Source organism: Polyodon spathula, chromosome 24 (assembly GCF_017654505.1).
Source record: "Polyodon spathula isolate WHYD16114869_AA chromosome 24, ASM1765450v1, whole genome shotgun sequence".
NCBI lineage: Eukaryota > Metazoa > Chordata > Actinopteri > Acipenseriformes > Polyodontidae > Polyodon > Polyodon spathula.
The window spans coordinates 17358035-17383534 of record NC_054557.1 but is presented as its reverse complement, the minus strand read 5'-3'; the positions used below and the strand labels follow the sequence as shown (position 1 = coordinate 17383534).

General features: G+C 42.8%; 1 protein-coding gene across 2 annotated transcripts in view; it reads right to left on the bottom strand.

Annotated features, from left to right (window-relative positions):
* LOC121299046 (cytosolic carboxypeptidase 4) overlaps positions 1 to 23719 on the bottom strand; it is a 100268-nt gene extending 76549 nt beyond the window's left edge. The window contains exons 1-7 of one of the 2 annotated variants that reach the window (XR_005947353.1): positions 23445 to 23718; positions 17425 to 17488; positions 16682 to 16828; positions 15918 to 16049; positions 15523 to 15616; positions 8555 to 8592; positions 1289 to 1497 (exon numbers count right to left, since the gene is read on the bottom strand). Coding sequence is in view for 1 of the 2 variants with exons in the window: in XM_041226529.1 (XP_041082463.1) it covers positions 1289 to 1497; positions 8555 to 8592; positions 15523 to 15616; positions 15918 to 16049; positions 16682 to 16828; positions 17425 to 17488; positions 23445 to 23507 (747 nt within the window). In the remaining variant the exon portion in view is untranslated. Of the gene's footprint in view, positions 1 to 1288; positions 1498 to 8554; positions 8593 to 15522; positions 15617 to 15917; positions 16050 to 16681; positions 16829 to 17424; positions 17489 to 23444 lie in introns of both variants that reach the window. The other variant, XM_041226529.1, reaches the window with a different exon arrangement.
* Positions 23720 to 25500: the final 1781 nt, after the last annotated feature.

The following is a 25500-nucleotide window of genomic DNA, read 5'->3' as shown; positions in this document are numbered from 1 at the left end:
CCTGTATCACACACACGCAAACACATTCCTGTATCACACACGCGCAAAAACAGTTCTGTATCACACACACAAACACAAACACAGTCCTGTATCACACACGCGCAGACACAGTCCTGTATCACACACACACAAACACAGTCCTGTATCACACACGCGCAGACACAGTCCTGTATCACACATGCGCAAACACAGTCCTGTATCACACACACACAAACACAGTCCTGTATCACACACACGCAAACACAGTCCTGTATCACACAAACACAAACACAGTCCTGTATCACACACACACAAACACAGTCCTGTATCACACACACACAAACACAGTCCTGTATCACACACACACAAACACAGTCCTGTATCACACAAACACAAACACAGTCCTGTATCACACAAACACAAATACAGTCCTGTATCACACATACACAAACACAGTCCTGTATTACACACACACAAACACAGTCCTGTATCACACACACACAAACACAGTCCTGTATCACACAAACACAAACACAGTCCTGTATCACACACACGCAAACACAGTCCTGTATCACACACGCGCAAACACAGTCCTGTATCACACAAACACAAACACAGTCCTGTATCACACACACACACGTTGATATAATATTAAGATTTGTACCGCGCTTCTCTGTCTATCTTACTGGCTGACAAGTGTTTGTTGTTTTCATATTTAACTGGCATTGGTAGCTCTTTGTCCTTCAAAGCAGGGTTATTCATGCAGTGGAGCCCAGTCCTTGAGTAGAAACCAATTACTGCACGGTAAACAGACACTCAAACACACATAACAGACACCCCAGGCGTAGCTGTAGAATAGAACACCTCTGAGGAGTGAGCAACAGAAAATCAATGAGAAGCTAACCTGAGCTGAGCCAGGAACAAACCCTGACTCTTTACAGGAAGGGGACCTCTGTCTACAGTCAAACCCATGAACTTACTAACACGACAGAATCAACTGAGTGTGACAGCTAAGTGCAGCCAGACTGCAGTAAAGCACCGTGCACTGTAATTAGAATATACAATGGGATGTACATGCTATAAAGGAACCTGAGCCAGTGTTTTTATTGTGCAGGTAAGGTGAGCTACAATTCAAACAGCACACCTCTGTGAGGCTCTGGGGCCTTCATTTCTGCTACAGTTTAAACAGAAAGAGTGACGAGCTCTTCATGGTGTGCAGTAGTCACTGGTGTTGAGAACTGAAATGTTGACTCGTATTGAATCTGAGCCGTTTTTCTGCCCTGTTGTGAGCTGGGCTGGTGTGCAGTACCTGTGTGGTCTGGAAGAGGATCTCCATGCCCCCGTCCTGCTCCAGGGCCCGTCGGCCCTCTGGGAGGTTGGTGAGGTGTCGGAGGCAGTGCAGGAGTGCCCTCCGGATGGGAATGTGTTTGTTTTCTGCGTCGTTGCTGTGCCAGTCCTCGTAGAGATTCAGCAGGCTGTTCACGTAGCCTCGGCTTACCGCGCGCCTGCAGTTCCACTCTGTATAGAAAGGATCCGTCACTTTAACATGTCACAACCCTGCCCTGCAGGGAACCGCTTTCCCTTTATAGGTGTGTTGGGTCCCCTACCTGCTCCTCTTGAGGACACTAAACACTGGATAACAATTGTTACTTTCTGTGTTTGCTCAAAGAGAGGGACAGGCTACCGGTAGATGCATGGTATGCTTCTAGTATTTTCTAGTTGTATATTTACCATTGCTACACAAGAAACCCAATCCATGACTATTATCAATAGGGAGATGAATACAAAGAAAACAAGTGAGCTGTAGGGCTCATAAGACCCCCCACTGGTAACCAGTGAACATCCCGAAACCACAGCAGTGTCTGAACTCCAGGCCAGGCATGCCATAAAACATGAACTAATGCCTTTACAATTACTATAATCGTACGGCTGTAAAAGTGATGTGTCGCTGTACGGTCAGCAGTTAAGCAATGCATTAGCAGATGCCATGAAGGGCTGCCAGATAACGAATGGGAAAGTATAGATCCACTGCTTTTCATAAAGGACCGCGAGCACTGGAACACGGTACCAGAAAAATTGATGCAGCTGATCTCTTACACAGTTTCGATGCTGAGTCTGATTTATTATTTAAATCAGCAAATCAATCACTTGTGTGCGTCATTTGAAATGTGTCAGTGACAGAATAAAGTGCAGGTAAGCACAGGCCCAGTGCATGTAATAAAAAAGAAAAATGAGAAGCAATGTTTGTTTTCATTTTGATACACATTATAGATAGTGTGATGACTTTGCCCAAACAAATTTTTGCTCTGTTTAGTATTTCCCAGTCGAATAGGGCTCCTTGAGTCTTTGATAAAAAATGTGTTTACAGGTTTAGGACACTTAATTTTTTGTGCAAGTTCTAATTTATTCAAGAAATGCTCTTCTACATACACATAGTTCTGTTCCTGCCTGCATTAAGAGATCATCCATTTGGGTCTATGGAAAACGTTTTAAAACATGTATCCTGGGCTGAAGTTTATATCTCTTATTTACTGACAGAGCCAGCACACCAAGAGGCTTGTTCATTTGCTTTGGTCCCTGTCTGTGTACTCTCCTGTTCTGAGTAAACATTAATATGTATTGCATGCAGCTGGATCACTTATTAATATTGATATGAACAACACTACTGCATTTAATTTAATATGATCCACAGAGCACTTTGTTAAACAAAAATAATAATAATATTCTAATGAATTTCTGTATTTAAATCAAGCAGTGTGAGGAGATGAATTAGCAAAAGACTAATAAAAGAAGACACTGAGAAAGGGAAACTAGGATACCACTTCCTTTCCTAGTTTCTTTTTCTGAAAACAGAAGTGAATCTGCAACTCTGCTGTATTATTAAGTGGGGAATTAACAGCAAATAAAAAAGAGAAGAAATTAATTAGACACTTAGGTCCTATTAAACTGTGACAAATCTAAACACCACTGCAGTATGATCATAAAAATAGTGGCTCCCTTATTAGAGTATTAATGTTCTGAAAATCTCCTTTGCTGAAAAAGCCAGGAAGCGGCCGTTTAAGTCAATCGCATATAGATCCAAATGTCACATTTTGCTGTGCTTAATGAAAAGGTGAATTGCTTCAATAACAAGGTGAGTGTGCATGCCTTTGAAGATTTAAGGAGGAATATGTTTTTTATTGAAGAGAGACATGGTATAATGAGTGTTGTCAGAACTGCAGACGCAAAAGATCTGAGAACTGAAGAGACTGTGTCTGATCCGGGAATTATAAATTGCTTTATAGATGCTGATACTGCAGGCAGGGGAGTGTCCACTTCAAAACCATACTGAGATACTGCAGGCAGGGGACTGTCCACTTCAAAACCATACTGAGATACTGCAGGCAGGGGAGTGTCCACTTCACAACCATACTGAGATACTGCATGGGACTGTCCACTTCAAAACCATACTGAGATACTGCAGGGGAGTGTCCACTTCAAAACCATACTGAGATACTGCAGGCAGGGGAGTGTCCACTTCAAAACCAAACTGAGAAACTGCAGGCAGGGGAGTGTCCACTTCAAAACCATACTGAGATACTGCAGGCAGGGGAGTGTCCACTTCAAAACCATACTGAGATACTGCAGGCAGGGGAGTGTCCACTTCACAACCATACTGAGATAGTGCATGGGACTGTCCACTTCAAAACCATACTGAGATACTGCAGGGGAGTGTCCACTTCAAAACCATACTGAGATACTGCAGGCAGGGGAGTGTCCACTTCAAAACCAAACTGAGAAACTGCAGGCAGGGGAGTGTCCACTTCAAAACCATACTGAGATACTGCAGGCAGAGGAATGTCCACTTCAAAACCATACTGTGATACTGCAGTGGAGTGTCCACTTCAAGACCATACTGAGATACTGCAGGTAGGAGAGTGTCCACTTCAAAACCATACTGAGGTACTGCAGGCAGGGGAGTGTCCACTTCACAACCATACTGAGATACTGCAGGGGAGTGTCCACTTCAAAACCATACTGAGATACTGCAGGGGACGGTCCACTTCAAAACCATACTGAGATACTGCAGGCAGGGGAGTGTCCACTTCAAAACCAAACTGAGAAACTGCAGGCAGGGGAGTGTCCACTTCAAAACCATACTGAGATACTGCAGGCAGAGGAATGTCCACTTCAAACCATACTGAGATACTGCAGGCAGGGGAGTGTCCACTTCAAAACCATACTGTGATACTGCAGTGGAGTGTCCACTTCAAGACCATACTGAGATACTGCAGGTAGGAGAGTGTCCACTTCAAAACCAAACTGAGAAACTGCAGGCAGGGGAGTGTCCACTTCAAAACCATACTGAGATACTGCAGGCAGGGGAGTGTCCACTTCACAACCATACTGAGATAGTGCAGGGGACGGTCCACTTCAAAACCATACTGAGATACTGCAGGCAGGGGAGTGTCCACTTCAAAACCAAACTGAGAAACTGCAGGCAGGGGAGTGTCCACTTCAAAACCATACTGAGATACTGCAGGCAGAGGAATGTCCACTTAAAACCATACTGAGATACTGCAGGCAGGGGAGTGTCCACTTCACAACCATACTGAGATAGTGCATGGGACTGTCCACTTCAAAACCATACTGTGATACTGCAGTGGAGTGTCCACTTCAAGACCATACTGAGATACTGCAGGTAGGAGAGTGTCCACTTCAAAACCATACTGAGGTACTGTAGGCAGGGGAGTGTCCACTTCAAACCATACTGAGTTACTGCAGTGGAGTGTCCACTTCAAGACCATACTGAGATACTGCAGGCAGGGGAGTGTCCACTTCAAAACCAAACTGAGATACTGCAGGCAGGGGAGTGTCCACTTCACAACCATACTGAGATAGTGCATGGGACTGTCCACTTCAAAACCATACTGAGATACTGCAGGGGACTGTCCACTTCAGTGGACACTTTTGAGGTGGACACTCCCCTGCCTGCAGTATCTCAGTATGGTTACTGAGATACTGCAGGCAGGAGAGTGTCCACTTCAAAACCAAACTGAGGTACTGTGGGCAGGGGAGTGTCCACTTCAAACCATACTGAGTTACTGCAGTGGAGTGTCCACTTCAAGACCATACTGAGATACTGCAGGCAGGGGAGTGTCCACTTCAAAACCATACTGAGGTACTCTGGGCAGGGGAGTGTCCACTTCAAACCCATACTGAGTTACTGCAGTGGAGTGTCCACTTCAAGACCATACCGAGATACTGCAGGCAGGGGAGTGTCCACTTCAAAACCATACTGAGGTACTGTGGGCAGGGGAGTGTCCACTTCAAACCATACTGAGTTACTGCAGTGGAGTGTCCACTTCAAGACCATACTGAGATACTGCAGGCAGGGGAGTGTCCACTTCAAAACCATACTGAGGTACTGTGGGCAGGGGAGTGTCCACTTCAAAACCACGCTGGGCTGTTGGACCACCTCTTTTATGAATGCTTAGTAAAATGCTTAGCAAAAGTTAATTGGAATGCATTGAATCCAGTTGACATCTGATGCAGTTAATACAGTGATGTTTGTAAGATGTGTTGATGGGTGCTGTTTCATTAGAGAACACTGTGTACTGGGGCCTGGAGCTGCTGCTGACATCCCACCTACTTACAACTGAACAATATGATGCGTAATCAGCACTTGATTAAAGAGAGGGGAGAAAAATAGACAAAAGGCTAACTGGAAAACAGTGCACAATAACCGATTGCAACATGCAGAACAACCTGACCTCAAACAAAAATATCCAACTCAGCCAGAGTAGCACAAGTCCATACTGCCACCAGCAGGCAGGTAGAGGAACAGCTTTGCTGTAAAATCAAATCCGCCTACCTTTTATACACTAACAGCAGCATTTAAAGGAATTCTTTTCCTGGTGGTCACAAATAGTATTTCCCTGCCTCTGAAGAGACACTGACTCGCAGTGAGGAGAGTGAATGATGCAGAAAGCTTCCTGTAGAGGGAACAGGTTTCCGTGACTCTGCTCTCTAGAGAGCTCTGCAGTTTACCATGCTTTCTGCAAAGCAGTCCTACAGAACCTAGCTGTGCCTCACCATGCTTTCTGCAAAGCACTCCTACAGAACCTAGCTGTGCCTCACTCCTACAGCACTCCTACAGAACCTAGCTGTGCCTCACCATGCTTTCTGCAAAGCAGTCCTACAGAACCTAGCTGTGCCTCACCATGCTTTCTGCAAAGCACTCCTACAGAACCTAGCTGTGCCTCACTCCTACAGCACTCCTACAGAACCTAGCTGTGCCTCACCATGCTTTCTGCAAAGCAGTCCTACAGAACCTAGCTGTGCCTCACCATGCTTTCTGCAAAGCACTCCTACAGAACCTAGCTGTGCCTCACCATGCTTTCTGCAAAGCACTCCTACAGAACCTAGCTGTGCCTCACCATGCTTTCTGCGGTGATCCTACAGAACCTAGCTGTGCCTCACCATGCTTTCTGCACAGTGATCCTACAGAACCTAGCTGTGCCTCTCCATGCTTTCTGCACAGTGATCCTACAGAACCTAGCTGTGCCTCTCCATGTTTTCTGCACAGTGATCCTACAGAACCTAGCTGTGCCTCACCATGCTTTCTGCACAGTGATCCTACAGAACCTAGCTGTGCCTCTCCATGCTTTCTGCACAGTGATCCTACAGAACCTAGCTGTGCCTCTTCATGCTTTCTACACAGTGATCCTACAGAACCTAGCTGTGCCTCTCCATGCTTTCTGCACAGTGATCCTACAGAACCTAGTTGTGCCTCTCCATGCTTTCTGCACAGTGATCCTACAGAACCTAGCTGTGTCTCACCATGTTTTCTGCACAGTGATCCTACAGAACCTAGCTGTGTCTCACCATACTTTCTGCACAGTGATCCTACAGAACCTAGCTGTGCCTTACCATGCTTTCTGCACAGTGATCCTACAGAACCTAGCTGTACCTCTCCATGCTTTCTGCACAGTGATCCTACAGAACCTAGCTGTGCCTCTCCATGCTTTCTGCACAGTGATCCTACAGAACCTAGCTGTGCCTCTCCATGCTTTCTGCACAGTGATCCTACAGAACCTAGCTGTGTCTCACCATACTTTCTGCACAGTGATCCTACAGAACCTAGCTGTGTCTCACCATGCTTTCTGCACAGTGATCCTACAGAACCTAGCCGAGCCTCACCATGCTTGCATGGGATTCCTTACTTTTTTCTGCCGTTTTCTAAGCTGGAGTGCTGCTCCCACAGTCAGGATGTTCACAAAGATATCTCTGAACCCTCTGAGCTGCTGCTTCATTTGTAACGCTGACAGTTTTATTTTCCTTTTACAGTAAATGTGCAAATTGCACACTTGGGACAAGCTTTGCTAAACTGAGGCCCTGTCTCCTTGTTAATCAAAGTGGAGTTGAGAGCAAGGCCCAAACCTGGAGGCTCCGGTAAAGTTTTCTATTCCTCCTGGAGTTCATTTGCAGCAGCCTCTATTCATGCAGACAACTGCCAAAACAGCTGTCTGGTTATGTTGTGCTTTTAAAACGTTTCATTATTCGCAATGTGAATGCAGTTATGCAGACAGGCACTTTCTCATTGACACAGCAACCATTACTAATTTACAGCAGGTCTCAGTGGGTCACCAAGGCAGGTTTTACACAACTCCTGCAATTTCCTTTAGTAGATACAACTACTTGAATTAATCTTTCTTTGTGCTGTAAATTGTTGATGCTCACTGCCTTAAATGGTGTGAAGGAAATAAAAGATTTCAGAAAATGCAACACAGTTCAGCTCAACCAGACTAATATTAGATGTTTCGTTTGCTCAAATGATGTTGAGACCACAGACCCATATATTTCTCAAGCATGACATCCCCTTGAGAAGTCACGTCTTCTGTTCTGGTGCTCATGAATCTGTACGTGACATGTGGCTTTAGAAAGTCACTAATGGGATGAATAATCCCCCAGCAAGAGCATTCTGCCTTTAAAGCAATCAACAAACCTCCTTCACAACCTTGACAACTCTGGAACCAACACGGTCTGTAAAATACAGCAGCAACAGCCTTTTGCCTCCAGGACAGATTTCATTTCAGTCAATGTCTGCAGTGATAATTACACATCAATCTGGGGGCTGTCGGGAGTCTTTGTGTAATGAGTTCAGTTGTTCTCAGCCCAGCTCCCCAGTGGACAACAGCATCACTGCAGATATTGGCATATTGAATGGGCATGGAGACGGACCTGCCCTCCTCCCCTAGGAACAGGCTCTCTCTGTGGAGAGCCTCATTGCCAGTGCTGAGAGGGTATAGTGTCAGCTCCATGGAGGAAGAGTCTTTCAGGAAACCTTCTGATTCATCAAAATTTTTAACACATTATTGAGGTAATTAACAATTGCTAGCTATGCTGTCTCTGATGTTGTTTAACTGAGTGGAACATTTAAATATGATGAATATTGTATTCTCAAAGCATGCAAACTGATCTTAACACATACAAACATACACACACACACACATGCGCGCACACACATAGAGTATGTGGGTACCCACAAATATATGTAAGGAATATAGATGCAGTATAAAAAAAACAAACTTACTTGAATTTAACAATGCTGCTAGTGCATCTATTGCTGCCCTGCAAAAAAAAAAAAAAGATCTATTAGATTTCTATATCTATATATAATATAGATATATATCTATATTATTAATATATATATATATCTAGCATATATATATATATATATAGCTATTAACCCTGCTGTTAACAAAAGCATTTACAGAAAATCTAAGAATCTTCCCACTCCTTCTATTCCACCCAAGAATGCTGCCGCTGCCTTGGAAACATTTCAAAGATTCTGTCAGCATGCTGTGTTCACTCTGCAACACTTCAGGTTTCCAGCACCATATTATGTATGAAAATGCATTGTTAAGCAAGTTGTAAAGTCATATAAACACTGACACACAAGATGGCATGTTACCATCCATCTGTTTGTAACAAAAGGAATGACCTCATACACAGTATCACTTCATATTACATCATGTATGTAGAAACAGATCAATAGGATGAGAGCTTGTTTAGTAATAGCCAAATTACATGCAGTAGCGGATCAATAGCATGAGAGCTTGTTTATTAAAAGCAGAATCACATTTAAAATGCTACTTGTATTCCTAAACATTCAAGCGTGTCATGTTACTAAAGAGAGTGCCGTGTACATACTTCAGATTCTCTTTGGTGAGGAACAGCAATGATGGAGCGAATATTGATGAGGTGAAAAACAAACACACATGGTTTGATGAAAGGAAGAACGTTAGTTCTGTAACAGGAAACTACTGATAATAACAGTTTACCTCTCAAACCACGGGGTAAAGTTAAGAATTGTGATGTCACTGTCAGTATAGCGGCTTGTAAAAACTACCAAAGAACAAAACAAACAGCAACGGTGACAAATAAACCTGATGAGTCCTACCACTTTATACAGCATTAACCTTAAATACTTAGTTTAATAATAATAATTTAATCTGGTACTTTGTTAAATCTGCTAAAAGGATAGCAGTGCTATAATTAAAAAGCAATCTTAGGGTGAGATGTTTCTCGCTAGTTTAATACCATTGCACTGGTTTTTAATCCACACAGATCAGGTTTCTTTGCCTTTTGTTTCAAAATAAGGTCCGATTTCACTTTAGCAGCAGCTTCTTACACAGCGATTAATCTTCACATCCTTTTAAAGCCATTACATATTCCCAGGACTGATCTGTAGTCCTACATTACACTTGTATGAAGACACGCATTATACATACATACAAAAGCACATTACCAATGCATAGAAATCACATCAAGTGCATTATACCACAGCTCTACATCACACATGCATGCTGTGTGTATGCTAATGGCAAATCCATAATGTTATACATTGCCCACTCAACAGCATTACTGGAACTCAGTGTTTTTTCATCAAGAAGACCACTGGACTGACCCAGGCTGGATGTTTAATTCCTGAGCCTTTCTGAGCCTCTCTGGGGGCAAAGCCTTAAAAGAGATGTTTTTCTTTCAGGACAGTGGTAGTTAGACTTTACTATACAATCCCATTATCTGAAGGTATTATCACTTTCAGAGCGTAACCGTTTTATAAAGTTGAGACTCAATACTGTGTGTTATACATGGGGTGCGATTTCTCTGTATAAAATGACGGTAGAAATGCTAGAAGTGCTTTTACCTGTAAATAATGACCCAGAGCGTTCTTCTCCCAGATCCCAGTGGGAGGGGCGCACAACGGCAGGGAGTTGGTAATTTGCAGGGGGTTGGTAATTGGCAGGGAGTTGGTAATTGGCAGGGGGTTGGTAATTGGCAGGGGGTTGGTAATTGGCAGGGGGTTTGTAATTGGCAGGGAGTTTGTAATTGGCAGGGAGTTGGTAATTGGCAGGGGGTTGGTAATTGGCAGGGAGTTGGTAATTGGGAGGGGGTTTGTAATTGGCAGGGGGTTGGTAATTGGCAGGGGGTTGGTAATTGGCAGGGAGTTTGTAATTGGCAGGGGGTTTGTAATTGGCAGGGAGTTTGTAATTGGCAGGGGGTTTGTAATTGGCAGGGAGTTTGTAATTGGCAGGGGGTTTGTAATTGGCAGGGAGTTTGTAATTGGCAGGGGGTTTGTAATTGGCAGGGAGGTTTGGCAGGGGGTAATTGGCAGGGGGTTTGTAATTGGCAGGGGGTTTGTAATTGGCAGGGAGTTTGTAATTGGCAGGGGGTTGGTAATTGGCAGGGGGTTGGTAATTGGCAGGGGGTTTGTAATTGGCAGGGGGTTGGTAATTGGCAGGGGGTTGGTAATTGGCAGGGGGTTGGTAATTGGCAGGGGGTTGGTAATTGGCAGGGGGTTGGTAATTGGCAGGGGGTTGGTAATTGGCAGGGAGTTTGTAATTGGCAGGGAGTTTGTAATTGGCAGGGGGTTTGTAATTGGCAGGGGCAGGGGGTTTGTAATTGGCAGGGGGTTTGTAATTGGCAGGGAGTTTGTATTGGTAGGGGGTTGGTAATTGGCAGGGAGTTTGTAATTGGCAGGGAGGTTTGTAATTGGCAGGGGGTTGGTAATTGGCAGGGGGTTTGTAATTGGCAGGGGGTTTGTAATTGGCAGGGAGTTTGGCAGGGGGTTTGTAATTGGCAGGGAGTTTGTAATTGGCAGGGGGTTGGTAATTGGCAGGGGGTTGTAATTGGCAGGGAGTTGGTAATTGGCAGGGGGTTTGTAATTGGCAGGGAGTTGGTAATTGGCAGGGGGGCAGTTTGTAATTGGCAGTGGGTTTGTAATTGGTAGGGAGTTTGTAATTGGCAGGGGGTTGGTAATTGGCAGGGGATTTGTAATTGGTAGGGAGTTTGTAATTGGCAGGGGGTTGGTAATTGGCAGGGGAATTGGTAATCGCTGCTTCTCCTGCTATATTGGCATACTGATGTGTAGCTTTCAGCAGGTTGAAATGCTTTCCAGATTAGAAGCACAATCGTCAAGGGATGTTTTCCCAGGTATGGGCTGATTGTTGTTTTTCCTCCAACCGTGTAATTAGAGCAAAAATCCCCAACAACGCAAATGTTAACAGCAGCTAACTGCCTTTTTCATTGTCTTCTCTTTCAAATAAATTACCTCCTCAGGGTACCCCCTAATTAGAGGCTAATTTCAAGGGATTTTCTTTCAGGTAGGGCAGATTGTTGTTTTTCATCCAACCGTGTAATTAGAGCAAAAATGCAAATGTTAACAGCAGCTAACTGCCTTTTTCATTGTCTTCTCTTTCATAAATTATTAGGGTACCCCCTAACAGAGGCTTATTTCGATTTTCTTTCTAGGCAGATTATTATTATTATTATTTTATTATTATTATTTATTATTATTATTATTATTATTATCTGAAGTCCTGAATCATTGGGTTCCTATTGCGCTGGTTTGTTGTGATGGCCGAAAGCACTAAACTATCAGGGAGCCATCATTTAATGAATTGCTGTTGTGTGGAGTAGAGAGAGTACAAGCTTTGATATGACTTCAGTAAAGAAAAACAGCAGAGAAGGTATGTAAACAGTTAGGTGAACACCGCTGTATTCCAGAGGCAGCCTGAAACGACTAGCCCAATGCCCAATGCTTCAATTTAAAAAAAAAAAAACAGCCTTCAAATCTGTCCAAGATGTATTTCTTACACAGATGGTTGGGTGAACAGATGATAGCTGGCTAAACCTGACTCCTGTGCTGCAATTTGTCACAGGGCTACTTGTTGTACTGTTTGGCGAAACAGCTGTGTGTGTTTTTAGAGCTAGTAATTTAACAGCATTTGGATTGTTTGGCAGAGACCTTTAAATAAACATATGCACATCTGCCAGTGGCAACTGGAAGAGACTAAACCTTCTGAGAGAGAGAGAGAGAGAGAGAGAGAGAGAGAGAGAGAGAGAGAGAGAGAGAGAGAGAGAGAGAGAGAGAGAGGGAGGGAGGCAGCAGATAATGTCAGCCAGGCTGCTGAAGTATCCATGGCAAGCAAACAAAGGCAGCACACAGGTTCACAGCCAGCCAGCAACAACTTAAATAACAGTATTTTATTCATCTTGTGCATCAAAATAGAGCCCTTAAAAAGTAATCTGGCAAGACAAGATAGGAGGGTGTCTGGATTGTCTCTGTGTTGCTAACCTGCTTAATCGTGGAACTGATTAATACTGAAGTGTTGCTTCTCTCTGAACCATTCCCTGTTTTATCAAACACTACGCGTCATCACTGAAGCTGTTCGAAGGACTAGATATGGCATGGGTGTGTGTAGACCCTCCAATGGATAGAAGCTTCTAGAAGGAACATGTGCTCCTGGTAATTAAAATGCAACTGTATGACCTGGATAGGTGAAGAGCATTAAATAACATTAAATAACATTTATAGCAAGTCGGATAAACTTGATCACACGTTGTTTATTACTGCACGTTGGACTATAAAAATGCAATTTCAACTGTTTTTGAGTGTGTTATACCATGTTAACAAATTATTAATTCTACAGAATGCCTAAGAAAATGCCATTTGAATACTACATGTAACTGGGCTTACTATCCACAGATAAAGTGCAAGACAGCATTTGTCTAGAGCTACGTCCTACTCCCCACTTCCCTGCTTGATTTCTGCAATGCTGGCTATAATCATTGCTAAGTTTCTAGAATTCACAGCATTCAGTTCCATATGCAGTACACTGCAGTGGAAGGGCTGTGAATCTTGGCTATGAATAAAGTGATCAACTTTATTTTGCCGACAAATCCAGTGCACATACAAGGTAATCCAGAATAAATCTGCAGTGATAGTATAATAGCCTCAATGCTGAAACTCCACCTCCAACAATGGCAGATTATCTTTGCGCTCAGGTGCCCTTCTGTGTGGGTTCAGCTGGAATGATTAGCCCAGCAGAGCGATCACAGTGAAATGTAGAACCAGAAACACATGTCTGTTTGTGGAAGGAGTAACAGGAGCAGAACTATGACTCACAGAGCAGACAGGTTTGGGGGGGGGTTTCAGGAAACATGTGTCTTTACAGCAAAAACTACCTTTGGGGATTGTAAACAAACTGGATTGTCAATCTTCAGATGAAATGTGCACAGAAGGCTAAAAACATGGAATAAAGCAACAGCAAACCGCAATCAGACAGCAAGGAATTTAAAACTGTAAAACTGAATAGCCACTCGTCTTCCACTCATAAACTCAGCTAAATAACCTTGAAAGGAGCTTTGGTAAACAACAGGACATGTGGAACAGCTCCAAACAAGAGATACAGAAGAGCACCACACAACAAAACATATAGAAGAGCTCCAAACAACAAGACAAATAGAACAACACCAAACAACAAGACAAATAGAACAACACCAAACACCAAGACATACAGAAGAACTCCAAACAACAAGACACATAGAAGAGCTCCAAACACCAAGACATGTAGAACAGCTCCAACACCAAGACATATAGAAGAGCTCCAAACACCAAGACACATAGAAGAGCTCCAACACCAAGACATATAGAACAGCTCCAAACAACAAGACACATAGAACAGCTCCAAACACCAAGACACATAGAACAGCTCCAAACAACAAGACATATAGAAGAGCTCCAAACACCAAGACACATAGAAGAGCTCCAAACAAGACAAATAGAACAACACCAAACACCAAGACATATAGAAGAACTCCAAACAACAAGACACATAGAAGAGCTCCAAACACCAAGACATGTAGAACAGCTCCAACACCAAGACATATAGAAGAGCTCCAAACACCAAGACATGTAGAACAGCTCCAAACAACAAGACAAATAGAACAGCACCAAACACCAAGACATGTAGAACAGCTCCAAACAACAAGACATTTAGAAGAGCTCCAAACACCAAGACACATAGAAGCGCTCCAACACCAAGACATATAGAACAGCTCCAAACAACAAGACATATAGAACAGCTCCAAACAAAAAGATATATAGAAGAGCTCCAAACAACAAGACACATAGAAGAGATCCAAACAACAAGGCAGGTGGAACAGCTTCAAGCAGCAAGACATATAGAAGAGCTCCAAACAACAAGACATGTAGAATAGCGCCAAACAAGAAGACATGTGGAGCAGAATCAGCTGTGTAGTATATAAGACCAAAGAAATGTCTGCTTCCCTCTGTGCTCAGTCTATCTCCACTTAATTTCTAATTGTGAGCTCTGTGCCTGGTTTCTGAGCTGTGTTTGAAGTCACTTCCCTCTGTGCTCAGTCTATCTCCACTTCATTTCTAATTGTGAGCTCTGTGACTGGTTTCTGAGCTGTGTTTGAAGTCACTTCCCTCTGTGCTCAGTCTATCTCCACTTCATTTCTAATTGTGAGCTCTGTGCCTGGTTTCTGAGCTGTGTTTGAAGTCACTTCCCTCTGTGCTCAGTCTATCTCCACTTCATTTCTAATTGTGAGCTCTGTGACTGGTTTCTGAGCTGTGTTTAAAGTACTGGTTAACAAAGTCAACCCATGAAGATTTCAAATCATGTTTCTCCATCATATTTCTTTGCTCAAGTCTAAATAAATCCAGTTCTTTCAGCTTTTCTTCTCATTCCTTTAAGTCCTGGGATTAGTCTGGATGCTGTTCATTGGACTTTCTCCAGGGCCACAATGTCCCTTTGGTGCTGTGGGGACCAGAATTGTACACTAAGTACTCTAAGTGCGGTCTCACGATTGCATTATACAACCACATCACAACCTCTGTGGACTTGTACTCTACACATGTTTTGCAATAGACCCAACCATTCTGTTTGCCCTTTTGATTTGCTATGCTATTGTAGTGTCATAATTGCAATTGCCATAGCCCAGCTCCTGAGCAGTTATGTGTTCCAGTTTAATGAGCTGTAAGTGCAGTGGTGGAGAGCAGACCTTCTCATTCCAGCTCCACTTCAAGGCTTTGCTGCATGTGAAGTATTGCTCGTAAATACTGAGCTGCTGTGTATTTTCTCTTCCCCTCTATAGGTGGTTAATCTCATCCAGGTTATGGTATAGGATGTATTTGTTGCAGAGCTGGTCGTCACTCACACAGCGAATGATGATGTCACATGATGTACTTACTTGACCAAGCGTGTGTGTTTCTTGGTGTGGGGAGTGATGAGCTTAAACTGAACGTCCAGAGCTCCATTTTTACCTAGCAGGGCAGCTGTGGAAACTGGAATTGAAATAGAAATAAAAGTTCATTAGCTCGGTTAATGAGCATCCGGAACAGTTCCAGGGCTACGGATGGAAACAAGCTCACGCAATTCTCTAATTCTATAGCAATACTACTGAATAATACAATACCCAGCTACAATTAAACAGATAGAGATGAGTTAAGAAGGGCATATAGATATACAGACACATATATTCAGGTAGTAGGCTTTGTTTATTGATTGGAGTAGCAGTGGTATCGTATTTTGCTCAGCCCAATGTGTGCTGATGTGTTGTGGTGGTAAAGTCCCTCAGATTCTCACCGCAGGACGCATACACCCTGAGCAGCCATAGGCAGGCAGCGGCTGTCTTCACATCGCTCAGGCTCTGTCTCAGCAAGTCCAGGGGCAGAAGAACAGCCCCCGCTTTCTCGGCTTTGTGGCCAATCTTTTTGTCTGTTTGGAAACACAGTTAACATTGTATCACTGTACAGGAGACAATACTGAGTTATAAAAAAATAAAACAAAACATATCAAAAAATAAAAGCACATTCTAGAGTTTAAAATTGCTCATTTTAATTGGACATGATTTTAATGGGGCTTGATTTGAAGAGTGTGTGCTGCATTGCGCACTCGCAGACACACACACACACACACACACACACACACACATGCACACACGTGACCAGCCAATCCATCACTCAGACTTGGTAAAGCTGATGCTCATACGTGACAGTAAAGCAGCACAAAACGAACAGCTTGAGAGTACAGTAGAGAGAGTCTCTGCAGCTCAGTATAAACAACAACACAAATGCAGAAAACACAATATTGTATAAACATACAGCTAACAGCTGTAATAACAACATTGCCTGAGACAGAGTGGTTTGACAGTCTAATGAGTGGAGTGTACCCTCTAGTGCTGAAGCACAGTACTGCTGAAGATATTTACTGCATGCTGAATGGATAGTCATAGTTTCAGGTTGATCTTAAACAGACAGTGCTCATGGGCAGTGAGTGCGCTGCCTCTAATTAAAGAATGAAACTGGCAGTGCCCCCTCTCGGTTTACAGATTGCAAGCAAAGGCTTACCTCTGTGCCCAACCTTGGCGAGGAGGTGCAACAGAGGAACCAGGATGGTGGAGTTGGGGGAGAGGCTGCAGCCCGTGTTCACCAGGGTCCTCAGTAGAGCCTCACTGCCTCCCTTCTTGATCATGTAGTGGATCCTTCTGTCAGTGCCTGGAAAACACAGAGAAACAGATGGAATGAGCCCAGCAGGCCAGACAGCGGAATGGCAACGTTTTGGAATTCTTTCCTATGGCTGCTAGTTTCTAATAATAGCCTTCATTCTAATGCTAATAAAACTGCTCATCTCTTCATATTAGAGGTGCATTGTGAAACCCAGGGAATGTCACACCCTATTAGAAACTCAGGTTGCAGAGAGAGACAGCCTGTGAACAACAGGAAATGGGGTTTGTCATCACGTTTGTGCCGTACGGAGAATTCCTCTCATACTGGACAACAGTATCGATTTTCTCCTTTCATGAAATGGAGCCTTTGTGGCAAACATTGAACCCAGCTGAAAGCAGACAGGGTGTGATTGGGACCTGTGTTCTGCACCTTAAACCTGGGGAGAACCACCTCCCACCCCTGCTGTTAGCCTGCTCAGGAATGGATCAGACAGGCTGGTTATGTGAGGTGTGAGGTTCAGACAGGCTGGTTATGTGAATGAGGGTCACACACTGTTTATTAATTCTAGAACATGCTGACAGGTAAATGATGAGCAATTAAGTCATCTAAACACTTCTGACATATTACTCTGTCCTGTTCCTCACCAGCAGACAGCAGCTCGTCCAAAACATTGAGAATATTCAGGGTGCTTTCACTGTCGCTGGCATCCTGCAAGAAAACATTGATAATATTCAAGGAGTGTCACTGTGGCTGGCATCATGCAAGAAAACATCAAGAATATTCAGGGAGTGTCACTGTCGCTGGCGTCCTGCAAGAAAAAGAAGGAAGGCTGTCTCAATATAATATCACTGTGCACAATACACGTTCTTTTTGTCAAGAGCAGCATGAAAAATTGTCTTCTTTACAGTATAAAGGAGTTTTGTTAAATGTGTATTATTAGTATTAGTGGCTGTCAATACATTGTAGATTTCTGTTACAATTGTCTCTTATCCTGCAATTTCCTTCACACCTTTCTTCAGAAGGCAGCTATTATGGGTTATTACACAGTGCAGTGTTTCCTTTAAATAAAATACAGTTTCACAAAGAATGGGTTGAAAGGTGTAATGAGAGGAGTCACTTTGAAGGTAGTTGGTTTAAAAAAAGTGGTGTATTATAATCCACTGTGAATTACTTGAACACAGATGAAATACATTGATTTGCTTATCTCACAAAAAATGTACAGTTCAACAGATATTAATTCAAAATGCTATTGATTGTCCACCACCTTTTTCTTTGACACTTTGAATTGACATTCAGATAGGAAAAGGAGCAATTGACTAATGTGAATTCGATGACTGCGGTTTCTCTGACAAATCCACAGTTTTCAGTTGAATTGGAAAATTAATCAATCAAAGACTGGCATGAAAGAGATATTTAAGTAGTGTGTGTCTCACGCAGATCAAGAGCAGATGAATGTTTCCAAGTCCAAAGAGCTGGCTCTGTCCCACTCAGCCCAGTAAGAAGCAAATGAGGAGGAGATGGCTCTGTCCCAGTCCCACTCAGCCCAGTAAGAAGCTGATGAGAAGGAGCTGGCACTGTCCCAGTCCCACTCAGCCCAGTAAGAAGCAGATGAGAAGGAGTTGGCTCTGTCCCAGTTCCACTCACCCCAGTAAGAAGCAGATGATGGGACTTGGAGAAATGTGTAGGGGAGAGGAGGGGGTTATTAAAAGCCGTGAGGAGTTGAAAAGCTGTAGGGTGCCCCTAATCCGGGAGGAAGAGGGCCCACAGCTGGGGAGGAGATCACCTTACCTGCCATGGGTATGCAGGGACGGAGTGAGAAAGCAAGACAACGAGACAGCGAGAGAGCTGGCAGCTAATGCTGCAAGAAGGAAGAGACTGAGTGGGAGTGAGAGAGGAGGAGGAGGAAGAGGAGAGAGGCAGGGATCTATACAGGGAAGCACAGCCACCAGGCAGGGATCAAATTCCAAGAGCAGGAGAATTTATACAAACCTTGAATAACCTCTTTGTGATAAACCCTGGATGCATAGAGATCTCACTACAGTGCAGCTACATAGGAACTGCAAGATGAGGTGAAACTGGAGTAGCCCTCGGGGTTAGTTAAATCAAAAAAAAGTTAGGCCACTCTAAAAAAAGCTGTCATTAACCTTCTAGACCCCACATGTACATTGACCTCAATGCAGCACAATTTAACAGCAGCTGGAGCACAATTCTGAGATTACTGCACACATAATAGCAGACACAGTGTAGTTCCCACGCAGGCAGACTGATTTACCGCGGTTTTCACTGCAGCGTAGCTGTGCTTGTTTTCAACTGCAATCAACTCAGACCCCCGAACAGTGTCAACAAACAACTTGCACCGGGTGTTTTCTGCTGAGCAAACCGTACACAGGTGTCATTTCTTATTTGACCTAGCGGTTTCTACTGCTGCCTTCCAATTACACTATTAACACACTGCCTGCCCTGTCATGAGTCCCTGACCCATCAAAGACACCCCGGCGCTCACCAGCACTGCCTGGAGAGACATGTCACCCACTCAGCCTGACACCTGCTTCCCAGGGCCTGTCACAACTAACAGATATGCTTTAAACAGCCTGTTAGTGCAGGGCACACTGGAGAGAAGGCTGCACTGTATTATCACTCTTGATCAGTATAAGGAAACAGTATACATTATAAACACTATAACACTTCCATGAGTGGCACTGCACCCTGGCCTATCTGTCTCTCAGAGCGGGGAGCAGAGACTCCCGACCTGCCTCTCACCCCTACCAAGGTGCTCCCTCCAAGGCAGGGCATTTGAGGCACCCGAGAGGTAAAAGCATTTTAAAAGTAGCTTCATGATAAACAGCAAGTACCAAAAGGGATTACTGTATTATTATTTACGAAACTGTCATTTGTGTTGCTGATGTAAATAGCAGCTTGTTTGGTTTTTATGTTTTATGAAGCTATTTGCCAGATGAGAAACTCTGTGGCGGTACTGTCTGGTTTTGCTGTATACTGTCGCAGCTCTACAGTGTTTTACTGTGCACTAAACTGACAGGGTTAGACAGGTTCTGGTAGAGTCACCTCCCCCTGTCAGCCACATTTACACAGTGCGTTATTTTTTGGAAAGGTGAAAATGTCTTAAGTTTTACAAAATGAGAAACAAATGCATTGAGGGTTCTTAAGAGACTTTCCATTATATCAGTTTATATAAATTATTATTAATAATAATAATAATAATAATAATAATAATAATAATAATAATAATAATAATAATAATAATAATTTCTGTAAAATCTGTTATGCACTTGGCTAAAGTAACAAATGTATTAGTTATTTTTCTGAAACTCCAGCATTAGGATTTTTTCTTGCAATATTCTTATTAGGAGGCCTTTCTCAATCCTTTTTTAAATGATGTAATCTAAATATTTCTCAGCCTGGGTTCCGTTTGACTTTAGTTTCTACCAAGTTTCAGCCTGTTTTGTGAAGATGCACTTGAGTTATTGTGATGATGTTGCCGTGGCTCACCACAAGAAGGAAACACACTGGTTTGAGTACCATTATAACCCTCAGCAATGATTACTTTGGCACTTGAATGGAGGGAAGCAAACAGCATGAGTCAGAGAGGGGTCTGTCTTTGTATTAATGATCTGACGCATGTTAATCGTGTAAAACATGTCTGCTTAACTTCAAACCATCTCACCTGGGACGTGCTCAGATTGAGAACAGTGTTTCCCAGGGCTCAGTTGGAAGGGTTGGAGTTTTGAATTGACTCATTCTCCAATACCAGTGTTCAAGTTCTCACAGTTTCTTATTGCTGCTCCTATTGCCTGTAAAGTCTCAGTCTGCCTTTTCTATTCACTTCGGCATGGACACTACTTTGTTTTTGTGCTTGTGCACTGGATCTGTGTGTGTGTGTGTTGATAGTGTTGAGCACTGGTACTTTTGAAATCCCATTTCAAGCACTGGCAGCTTGCACGTGGAGCAGGGTTGCCACGGCACCCCACAATACCAGACCCAGCATACAGTCACCTGCTGACAAAACAACCCTGCTGTTTATTTTGTGTGTGGGAGGAGTCTGATGACTTCATGACCCATAGCTGTGAGTTTGCACTTTGCACAATCACCGCAGATATTTCCAGTATCTCTCAGCTGAAGGCTTTGCTCCCTGTTTATACACTGTTTCTGCTGGTAAATAATGGACACTCTAGACAGAATGAGAGGCTGCGTGGCTTTTGCTCTGTGTATGTTTTTCACATGAAAATAACATCTGCATCATTGGCTCGACTCTATCACGATTTATCATGAGAAGCAGAGGCGTTTAAAATGGCAGCAGCAAAAGACACATGGAAATAAAAATATGCGGGGAGACAATCTGCTTTATTATAGAGAACCCTGACTCCCACTCCAAAGTTATACTGAAGACCTGTCTGTAATGTTAGTTATACTGAAGACCTGTCTGTAATGTTAGTTATACTGAAGACCTGTCTGTAATGTTAGTTATATTGAGGACCTGTCTGTAATGTTAGTTATACTGAGGACCTGTCTGTAATGTTAGTTATACTGAAGACCTGTCTGTAATGTTAGTTATACTGAGGACCTGTCTGTAATGTTAGTTATACTGAGGACCTGTCTGTAATGTTAGTTATACTGAAGACCTGTCTGTAATGTTAGTTATACTGAGGACCTGTCTGTAATGTTAGTTATACTGAAGACCTGTCTGTAATGTTAGTTATACTGAAGACCTGTCTGTAATGTTAGTTATATTGAGGACCTGTCTGTAATGTTAGTTATACTGAGGACCTGTCTGTAATGTTAGTTATACTGAAGACCTGTCTGTAATGTTAGTTATACTGAGGACCTGTCTGTAATGTTAGTTATACTGAGGACCTGTCTGTAATGTTAGTTATACTGAAGACCTGTCTGTAATGTTAGTTATACTGAAGACCTGTCTGTAATGTTAGTTATACTGAGGACCTGTCTGTAATGTTAGTTATACTGAGGACCTGTCTGTAATGTTAGTTATACTGAGGACCTGTCTGTAATGTTAGTTATACTGAAGACCTGTCTGTAATGTTAGTTATACTGAGGACCTGTCTGTAATGTTAGTTATACTGAGGACCTGTCTGTAATGTTAGTTATACTGAGGACCTGTCTGTAATGTTAGTTATACTGAGGACCTGTCTGTAATGTTAGTTATACTGAGGACCTGTCTGTAATGTTAGTTATACTGAGGACCTGTCTGTAATGTTAGTTATACTGAAGACCTGTCTGTAATGTTAGTTATACTGAGGACCTGTCTGTAATGTTAGTTATATTGACGACCTGTCTGTAACATTTTTTTTTTTTTTTACTGTATATCATGTATTATGCATTTCTCTGTATTTAATGTATTATGGATTTTCATGTTGTTATTGCATCTTGTAAAGCACTTTGTGATGGTGGTTATATAGGCGCTATACAAAATGAAGATTGATTGATTGATTGATTGATTGATTGATTATTCAGCAGGTTTCATTCAACTTTATGAAGCAAAATTAATGAATTCTATAGGGTGATGCAAAACTTGTGGTCATAGATGTATCTTCTAGCGCACTTCATAGCTTGTGCCCCTGGTCTCCCCTCGCCAGTCCTGATGAAGGAGCTTGGTATACATGCCAGCACTGCTGTTACTTCAGAGTAAAATGGAGTACAAATTAATTACAGCAGAAGTCAGTTACACAAATGGAATGCAGGAACTTTGAATTCTTGTTAAATTATTATTATTATTATTATTATGATTTTTTTTTTTTTTTAACGCATTATTTTTTTATGACAATGTAATCCTCAGCAGGATAACTACATAATGCACCTCATTTTCAATATGCTCCAATCGTTTCTTTTACTACTATGATTCAATACAATGAGTCCAGCTGCACTGGCAATGTTATGCTTATGGTTTCCACTTAACTAAGTCATTACTAATTTAGTTATTTATTGAAAATACAATGCAACTCTTTGGAATACTAGCGATAACAAACTTTATAGCGTAAGTAATTAAAATGTAATTGCATAGAAACTGGCATATTTCTACTGTATTCTCTTGAAAGGATTCTTTTTTTCTATCCAGGCCACTCTTAAACATACCGACAACAGTTTAAAATGAATGCTTATCACGATGAATTAATAATGCTAGGGTTAGGGATCAATAACATCAAGTGGAATAAAACCTGCTGAATAATGTCATGTTAGCATATTGAATTACACACCACTTCATAGTTTTCCATATACTTAACGAAAAACTGACAAAAAATTGACATTTCAAAATGTAACATGAAATACCGCACTAATATTAAGGCTTCCGGCAGACTTCTATGAAATCATTTTGGAGTTTCTTTGATTACATGAAGTTCAAGAAAAGATCTGAATAATATATAATATATATATATATATATATATATATATATATATATATATATATATATATATATATATATATATATATTTTTAAAGAGAGAGAGACAGAGAGGTTTTTTTAATTCTGAAATTCTAGGTGGTCGTATGGCTGTATAGCGTTCTGAGGATTTAGTTGAAATCCTTTTTTCATTGACTCTCCCCCTCCTCGCTCTTTGCATGCAGTTCAGCTGGTGTGGTCAGTGGCTTGCTGGTAGGATAGAACATGCTCACAGGACTCGCAGTCTCCTACCTGTAACGTTGAGAGCAGCACCTCCAGTCCGCTGGGGCCTGGGCCCGCCATGGCCACTTGCATTCGCTCTGTACAGACACAATAATCACAGGCAGACCACTTTATATCCAAACCATGGGGCAGAGCTGCTGCACACTCTCAGGACAATTTAAAAAGAAAGCCGAGGAGGGGAGGGGAGGGAAAGAGAGGGGGAGCCTGCAGCCTGTAACTCTATCTCCAGAGATAAATCCATCAGCCCATGTGTGCCAGGACGCTGAGACGAGTTTCCTATATAAAGGGACTGACAGCCTGAGGGACTCAAGAGATCAGAGTACTCCAGAAGGGAATGACGGGGGGGTGGATTGTGGGACAGGAGAGGGATTTCAGTGAACTGCTGTGTGTATGTGTGTGTGTGTGTGTTTAGACATGTGTTTTTTTGGGGGTTTTTTAAACAACAGTCCTAATCAATACATGCATTCAGTTGTGCACTTCAGTACTTTCCCAGGGTTCCATGCTTTTTTGTGTTTCTATTTCTGCTGAATCAAGTTAAATGTACACACAGGGGCCTTTGTGCTCTGGTGTTGAGGAAGGAAAATGTTTTAAATGGATCAGTCAGTGTTGTGATAGGAAACACAATAATGTGCACTCCTCTCAAAGTATTGAGACACAGGAAGTGTGCTACTTTTGTTTTCAAAATGTTTGTGCGTGTGTGTGTGTGTGTGTATGTAGAAGCTGTAACAGGGTCTGACTGCACAGCACACTCTCTATTGAGACAGGATTATCAGAGACACCTTTCCAACAATCACTGCTTGTGTAATCAGCACAGCACTCTACTGTTGCCATGGGGATAAAGAAAAGGAAAATGAAAAGGTGAGAAGGACAGGGAGAGAGAGGCTGAAGTTACCAGTAATAGTCTCACTTCCCTCTTTCTCTTCTGGGCTGGATTGAGCAGCTGAGTGATGACAAGGAGGCATTCTCAGCAGGGGGAGCACCAGTACAGAACTCCATGTTAGGCAACAGTATGGTAAGATTCACCATACCCCACCCCCTCATCGTATTCATAGATACCAAACGGCTGCATCTCTCCATACTAGAGTGGGAGCTTGTCAAGATTACAGCAATGCCATTGGGGAATATGCCAGGATGGAAAACACTTTTCCACCCCCAGCACCACCCAGGCTGAATCCCTGGAGTATCAGGAGCAGCAGCTCTGATACTCTGCTACTTGCGAATGAGACTGTGCTTCCCACATTCCTCCAGGTGTCTTCAAGGTCAGGACTGGATTGTTGGAATTGCACATTATACTGCATACCAGCTTCATTTGTCTCGAAAGTGACAGTGCCTGGGATTTGAACCAGAGGCCCCCTGGTCTGAGGCAGGTCTAACAGAGATTATTATTGTATTAATATATGTTGCTACTATATAATAGAGGGAGCAGGTCACAGAAATGTTCCCATTGATATAGCTACACCTGTTCTTACCCATAACTTCCATAACAAACACTCAATCATGATTTCTGTAGTGAAACTGTAAGACACCTGTTTTCTTAATGGTCAAACAAGATCGCTTTGCCCATCTGTTGGAGGCTGTGGCCTGGCTGGCAGTTTAAAATGGACATTCTGTTTGGTCTGGCATGGAGCTCAGAGGGGCCAAAGAAACAATAGAGTAACACTCAAGATGTCGTGCTTAAAGGAATCAGGACCGCCTAATGTTGAAATACCTTGTTAAAGGGAAAAGAATAGTTAGCAAACAGCAGGGTGCACACTCAAAACAGATGACTAGACCCCTGAAAAACAAAATACTAATTCATACACATCATAATCTCAAAGCTCTCGGGCCAGCAATGCAAACCCAGGCTAGCACCAAAAGGTAAGCTTTGTTTGTCAAGCAGCTGACAGTGCCCCAGGCATGAAGGTTAAGCAACAGGAGGGGTCTAAGGCTGTGCCAGGTCTAGGCAGGGGAGGCAGCTCTACCACACTCGATCCTAACCTCAGAAGAGGTGAATCAGAGCGTCAGCTTCAGACACAGCAGATCTCCAGTTCAGAAGTCAGCAGGGCATCATTTCCACAGGTACTAG